Source organism: Zonotrichia albicollis, chromosome 7 (assembly GCF_047830755.1).
Source record: "Zonotrichia albicollis isolate bZonAlb1 chromosome 7, bZonAlb1.hap1, whole genome shotgun sequence".
In the NCBI taxonomy this organism is placed as follows: domain Eukaryota; kingdom Metazoa; phylum Chordata; class Aves; order Passeriformes; family Passerellidae; genus Zonotrichia; species Zonotrichia albicollis.
In genome coordinates, this window is record NC_133825.1 from 18,938,309 (window position 1) to 18,946,133 (window position 7,825).

At 51.2% G+C, this 7,825-nt stretch overlaps 1 protein-coding gene across 1 annotated transcript in view; it reads right to left on the reverse strand.

Annotated features, from left to right (window-relative positions):
* PTEN (phosphatase and tensin homolog) overlaps positions 1–5,008 on the reverse strand; it is a 49,288-nt gene extending 44,280 nt beyond the window's left edge. The window contains exon 1 of the mRNA XM_005495895.4: positions 4,516–5,008. Within this exon, the coding sequence (XP_005495952.1) occupies positions 4,516–4,594 (79 nt within the window). The 5' untranslated portion in view covers positions 4,595–5,008. The remainder of the gene's footprint in view (positions 1–4,515) is intronic.
* Between the last annotated feature and the right edge of the window lie 2,817 nt (positions 5,009–7,825).

The window sequence follows — 7,825 nt, forward strand, 5'->3', positions numbered from 1 at the left end:
AGGTTGAAGGTTTTAAGTGTCCAACACCCCCATCCACACAACCATGGCACAGGGTTTGGGGTTTCCTGGCTTGTGGGGAGCAGTGAATGTCCAAGCCCAGAAGGGAAAATGCAGGAACACATTTGCAGCCATCACCACCTCTGACAGGTCAAACCCTTTCATCCTTGCTAAGTGCAGAAATCTTCCTGGGATCAAACTCATCCTGCACCAAGCAGGGAACTGAAACTCTGCTGAGTCCCAGACTTGTGAGATGAATTCAGAGCAAAACTGGCACTGATCTGCTCCAAAACCCAAGAGCATCCCAGGCTCCAGAAGCAAAATCAGTCTGCTGGGCTCTAAACACTGCTGAGGAACATGGTTTACTTCAGAACAAAGAAATCCTTTCCCACCAATACAATGCATTGCCAGTTGGTCTCTTCCAGTTTCTTCCAAACCCTCCCTGTGCTTGTGTACAAGACAAACTCGTTACAAAACCTCTAACAAACTTCAATTTTAAAATGAGCCCAAGTCTTTTAAACAAATGGCATTTCCAGCTCGGGCTCTATTTTTAAACACAGTATAGACCTCATGCTACTAATTCACTTTTTTTTTTTTTTTTCCTGGAAGCTGAGCCATTTTAAATCAAGTCCCATAATTTCAAATTTCATTAAAAATGCAAAGAGCTTTAGGATTGCAAACAGCATAAAGCAGTCAAGAGATCCTAAGGAGAGATTCTAAGGAGCTTCCTGCAGCAATTCCAGCATTCCCTGCCTTTCATTCCACGAGACAAAGGACGTGTGAGACGTGTAAACTGCTCCCAACATCTCCTCAGCCTGGATGTTGCTGCAGTTTGGAGCACTATGTAGGTCACGAGCTGCACATGCTTCAGTCGAGCCCGTTTGCACCCTGACAGGAGGCCTGGGGACAGCAGACAGAGTTTCACCCAGCTAAACTCGGTTTTAAACTGTGGACACCCACAAGAAGCAGTGACATTTATTCCCATTTGCTAAATTCACACACAAAGCTCTTAAGACACAGGTAATCCATGTATTGCTGCATGGAGATGTTTGCTGTAAAAAGGGCATCACTAAACTGCACAATTTCAGAAATCATACACAGAATGCCTCAGCAAATATTCTGGTGCTTGCAGCATCAAGGAATGCAACCATCAGAGAAGAAAGATGTGAATCCAAACTTTCCTTCTCAAAAAGTATCCAGGGCTGCAGAAATGAATTAAAACCCAAATAAACCAGAACTATCTGAAATATTAAACAGCTGATTTAATATCTCCACCTTTAAAACCCTTTTTCTTCTGAGTTCAGAATATTTTTTCCAAGATGTGCATAAAGAGTGCTCAGAGAGCACATCTGATTAGATGACAAGCAGCAGCAGGGTGGTTTTTAAAGACACCCGCACCATTTTTAAATTTCCACACTGTGCACTGATTTTGGGAAGGTGCTGTCTCCCTTTGCTGAAATCCCACATTGCACACACCAGGATTCTCAACCAGCTCCTCAGGAACTCAGGGCTCCAACCACAACGTCCTGTACTGCAAAGATCAAGACATCAAGATACATCAAGATCACTTTTAAAAGGCTCTGACACAGCCCAACCAAGGATTTTGGCACTCCAGAACCTCACTCAGCCTGCCTGGGGCACCCAGGGGTTCCTGGCAATATCCATGGCCAAAAATCTCTGATCCACACTCCAGCACCTCACCCAGGAGTTCCTGCAAGGCCTTTGATAACATCCATGCCCAAAAATCTCTGATCCACACTCCAGAACTGCCTGGGGCACCCAGGAGTTCCTGCAAGGCATTGGGTAATATCCATGCCCCAAAATCTCAGATCCACACTCCAGAACCTCACCCAGGAGTTCCTGCAAGGCCCTGGGTAACATCCATGGCCAAAAATCTCTGATCCACACTCCAGCACCTCACCCAGCCTGCCTGGGGCATCCAGGAATTCCTGCAAGGCCTTTGATAACATCCATGCCCAAAATTTTCTGATCCACACTCCAGAACATCACCCAGCCTGCCTCTGGTACCCAGGAGCTCCTGCAAGCCCTTTGGGGTAATATCCATACCCAAAATCTCTGATCCACACTCCAGAATCTCACCCAGCCTGCTTCAGGCACCCAGGAGTTCCTGCAAGGCCTTTGATAACATCCATGCCCAAAATTTTCTGATCCACACTCCAGAACATCACCCAGCGTGCCTCTGGTACCCAGGAGCTCCTGCAAGATCTTTGATAATATCCATGGCCAAAAATCTCAGATCCACACTCCAGCACCTCACCCAGCCTGCCTGGGGCACTCAGGAATTCCTGCAAGGCATTTTGATAATATCCATGGCCAAAATGCTCTGCTCACAGGGGACGTGGCAGAGCACAGAGCACAGACACCTCACCTGTCTGAGGGTTCTGGAGCTGCAGGAGGAACCCAAAGCTCCATTTCCCAAATGCACAACTCCTGGCTGCCCTTCCCTTCTGGCTGGACAGAGGCAGCAACCCTGAGAAAACATCTCAACACCTGCTCCTCCTGCCATGCCTTCAACAGCTCACCTGGGCTTCAGGTTTTCTCTTTTTTCCCTTTAATGGTTGTGATATGAAATCCATGGCCATGTGTGCAAGGAATAAAAAGCTATCAGGATATTATTCCCAGCTACCAGGGATGGTGAGCAACAATTCCATGAGAGCCCTGCACAAAGTGATATAAAAATTCAACTTTCACTTCTGCAGCAGCATCAGCCTTCAAGCAAAGCCACTGCACAGAAGTCTTCATTCATTAATCATCTGTACAAAAAAAACCCACTTCTTCCAATAATATATTTTTATCATTAAAGAAGCCATAGCATCTTTTCCACAAATTTCATGGCAGGACTGCAGCCAGCTGCTCCTTTTAGAAACACCAGCCTAAGCCCAGTGTAACAGCCTGTTTTAACACAAAATTCTAAGAATTAAAATTCAAAATAAGCAATCACCACTTGACACATCATTAGGAAAGCTTGAGCAATGAAGTCGAGGTTCAGCATTCACTGATTTTCTTGCTGGGAGGATATGACCAGTTAAAAAGATGTGTTTGGATCAAAACATCTCTCCCTAGCAAGGGCACATCTGGGCAAAGATGCCTGAAACAAAACATCTCTCCCTAGCAAGGGCACATCTGGGCAAAGATGCCTGAAACACCAAACTCCTCAACTGTGAAGGGAAAATCTTTTGGTTTTGCCACCATTTAACTCTTTCCATAAAGCCAACAAAATCACCAAGTGCAAGCACCGAAAAATCCAGGCCCAAAAGTATTTTTATCACAAACATAATGCAAAAATAATGAACCAGAGCTGCTGGGTTTTTAACTAAAAGCTAAACAGCCACTTTGCTAAAGTCCAGAACATTTCAGGTTGTTTTAAAGCCACCAAAATTTCAGGCCAAGGCTCAATGCAAAAGCAAGAGACCTGTACTAGCTACAGCTTTTAGCAGCTTTGATTCTGCTCAAAAACTGGATTTATTTGGAGCACTTGCTCAGACCTGAATGTAACTGCTCCAAAAACCAATAAATTTCCACCTAATCCCGTTGAGAACAGAAACATCTCTCCACAGGGAGAAGCCCAGCTCTGAGCACTGCTGTCAATATTCATTTTGCCAACTTCGAAGCAAAGTTCTTGCCCCCAAAACCTTTCCCACAGCACCAATCTTTGCCCACCAAGGAACAAGACCCTGCCCCTACCCACCATGAGCCCTGCAGGGCATTCCGAGCTAAAACATCTGCCCAACACATCTGTTCCAAAGGCCACCAAAACTACACACCGGCTTTTGCCTCATTAGCCGTAATTGCAAGGTAATTACTTATTCCAGAACAAGTATTCTATACAATCCTCCTCCAGGAGACCCGACACGCTCTCGTTTGTGACACATCCTCGGGAAAAATCAAAAATATGGTGGGTTTTGGCCGTTTTGGGGTTTTTTTTAGAATTTGGAAGGAGCGATTGCCACCTCTTGTCATGGAGAGCCTCGCTGCATCGTAAGGTACAGCTCTGCCTTAGCGGAGGGCTGGAAATCAGGGCAGAGGACACAGCCTTCCACTGAAGCAACCCGAGGAAAGCCACAGGCCTGCCACGATTATAATCGCGATTCAAGACGAGTTACTAAATTAAAAAAAAATTTTAAAAAAATATAGATATCTCGATAAAGCGCTGTGCACGCAAATCACGGCGGGTTGGGCGCATTTGCTGCGTGAGCCCAAGCACCAAAGGAGCCGGAGATAAGCGGGGGGCTCCGGGGCCGGGGGAGGGAGGGCACGGCCCCTGCGCGGCTCGGCTCGGCTCGGGGGGGCCGCCAAGGAGCGCTGGCGTTAATCCTGGAGCTCCCGTTAATCTGCCGGGCCCGGACAAAAGGCGGCCGAGTCGGCGGCGGGGGAGGGCGCGGCGGCCCGGGCGAGCCCCGGCGGGCGGCGGAGCGGCCGGGGGCAGCGCGTTAGGTAACGCCGCGCGGGTCTGATGCAATCGCGGGACGTGCGGGAGCAGGAGCGGGAGGAGGATACAGGTCAGGTCCAGGTCGAAGCCATCCTCCTGGTATCGCCTTTTGTTCCTGCTGACGATCTCTTTGATGATGGCGGTCATGTCTGGCAGCCGGGGGCCGCTCCGGGGCAGCGCGCAGGGCCCGGGCGGCGGCCGCGAGGCACCACCGGGCGGCCCCGGGCGCTGATGCTCCGGCGGCTCAGCCCCGGGCGGGCCCGGCTCCCGGCGGCGGCACCGGCTGCCGCTCCCTCCTCCTCCTCCTTCTCCTCCTCCTCCTCCGAGCGCGTCGGGAGCCGCGCCGAGCCCCTGCGGGCGGTGCCGCCGCCGCCGCCGTGTTTGGGGCGAGCGCGGCGGCGGCGGGGGGAGCAGCTCTGCGGCGCTCCGGGCCCCGGCAATGGTGACAGCGGCGCGGGGCGCGCCCCCGGCCCGGCCCCGCTCCGCTCCCCGCCCCGGGGGCCGGGCGGTCGCTCCCTCGGCTCTTCCCGGCGGCGGCTCCTCAGGGCGGCACGGCCGCGCTCATCCCTCGGCCCGCAGCGCTCGCCGGCGCGGGGCGCCCATCATGGCCGCGGCTTCCGAGAGGGACGGCGGGCGGCGCCGCCACGCCCACGCGACGCATCCGCCAACACACAAAGTAGTCCCTCCCACCCCGCCACCGGAGAAGCGGAGAAGCGGGGCACCGGGAGGACCGGGGGAACGGATCGCGCTGCGCGCACCGTCCGCACCCCTCTGCCCGCCGGCTCTCCTCGCCTCACAGAGGGCGTGGGGAACGGGGGGGAGCGGCGAGCGGAGGGATACGAGCGATACGGTGAGGCGGCACGGTGCTGCGTCCGTCACGTGGGCGCTGGCGGCGGCGCCTCCCCCGCGGGCGGAAGTGGCCGTGAGGGGCCGTGAGGGGCCCGCGCGGGCCGGGGGCCCCCCAGCCCCTCAGAGCCCCCGAGCCCCGGCACTGCCGCTTGTCCGCCTTTTCTCTTCTCTCCTCTCCTCCTTCCTCAGCCCAGCTGGGAGGGAGGAAGGCGAGGGGAAGAACGGGCTGCGGGGGGGTCAGCCCGGCGCCTTGAGGGGGTTCGGCTTCCTCCCTTCACGCCCCCCGGGGTTGGCGTGGAGCGGAGGAGCCGCGGTGAGCGAGCGCCTGTCGCCCCCTGCAGCCACCGGGGCACGGAGGGAAGGGGGCTCTGGGCCACCTGCTGCCCTCGAAGGGCAGAATCAAATGGGTTGGAAAATCCTTGCCAGCCCCTGGAGTCCCAGCTGTGCCCAGTGCCCACCTTGTGCCCAGCCCAGAGCACTGAGTGCCACCTCCAGCCCTTCCTGGGACACCTGCAGGGCTGGGCACTGCAAAGCTCCCTGGGCAGCCCCTGCCAAGGCCTGAGCACCCTTTGCATGCAGAAATTCCTGCTGATATCCTCGGGATAGCCCAGCTGGGTGACAGGGACATGTCCTAGTCCCCCCAGGTTAGGCTGGCCCAGCAAACCGTGGGATTTCCATGGAGCTTTCTTTCCCACACTGATCACACTTCACCTGGCAGGGAGGAAACCCTGCCTAGAAATCTCTAAATCAGTTTTTATGTAAAATATTAGGGGATAAACCCCATTGTACAAGGCTTTTTGCACTCTGAGCTGAGAACTGTTAACTTTTTGGGCATTTATTGTTTTAAATTCAGGAAATTACCTTTAAGGGCTCAAAATAAAAGAGAATATCAGGCAGAGGGATTTCCCAGGCTGCTGCATCCTCCAGCCCTTTGCAAATACTCTATAATATAATTCCTTTCAGAATTATATCAAGTTGCACCTTGAGATGTTTTACCACCATTATTCCCACTGCAAAGCTGTTCCCAAAACCACCTCCTGCTTTTTAGGCTAAATATATTTGGGACAGGTCTGCATCCACTTATCCTTGTGCCAACCCTCCAGGAGCACTCTGTGGGCACAGAGATCCCTGTGAACCCCTCAATTTCCACATTCCCAATTTCCTCCAGCTGCAAACCCCAAAACTGATAAAATTGAAGTGCCCAAGGCCAGATTGGAATGAGCTGGGTTGAGGTTCCCAGCCATCCCAACTTGTGTGAGTTTTAAGCTGTGTTCCCACCTCCTGGATCTGATTTTAGGTAAGGGCTTTGGGGACAGAGCTGCCACCACCACTTTGCCCTCCAGTATAACCCCGTGGCTCCCAGTACATCCCATTTTCCAGCCAGCCCATTCCACTGGAGCTGCGAGTGGAAAGCCCACATTAATTCTGGGAAGGAAATCAGTCACAGTCCCTGAAAATCTGGATAAATTAGAGCCCAATCTCTCAATATCTGGATAAATTGGAGCACAACCCTCAATATTTGAATTAATTGGAGCCCAAACCCCTCAATATTTGGATAAATTGGAGGCCCATCCCTCAATATCTGGATAAATTGGGGCATAACCCCTCAATATCTGGATAAATTGGAGCCCATTCCCTCAATATCTGGATAAATTGGAGAACCATCCCTCAATATCTGGAAGAATTAGAGCACCATCCTTCAATATTTGGATAAATTGGAGCAAACCCCTCAATATCTGGATAAATTGGAGCACCATCCCTCAATATCTGGATAAATTGGAGTACAACCCCTCAATATCTGGAAAAATTGGAGCAGAACCGCTCAATATCTGGATAAATTGGAGCAGAACCCCTCAATATCTGCATAAATTGGAGCACAACCCCTCAGTATCTGGAAGAATTAGAGCCCAATTCCTCAATATCTGAATAAATTAGAACCCAATCCCTCCATATCAGGATAAACTGGAGTAGAACCCCTCAATATATGGATAAATTGGAGCACCATCCTCATCTCTGATAATCGGAGCACCATATCTGCATAAATTGGACGACACATCCCTCAATATCTGGATAAATTGGAGCAACTCCCTCAATATCTGGATAAATTGAGCAGAACTCAAATCTGCATTAACTGGATAACATGCAGAATATCTGGATAAATTGGAGCACAACCCTCAATATCTAAATAAATTGGAGAACAACTCCTCAATATCTGCATAAATTGGAACAGAACCCCTCAATATCTGGATATATTGGAGCAGAACCCCTCAATATTTGGACAAATTGGAGCCCAATCCAATCCTGGCCACCACCCTGAAAATTTGCACTTCCCCACATTTTTTAAAAGTATTTTTTGGTAGATTTTTTTCAGAGGTTGCCACCGCAGCAGTGACAAAATGTAAATTTTGAGCTGCTTTTCCTCCTCTGTGTGTGTGTGTGTGTTTGCATTTCTCCGTAATTGCACAAAACAGATGTCACTTTTTTTCCAGGAGTGGGAAGAAAACCAGAATGTAAATATGTGAGGTATGT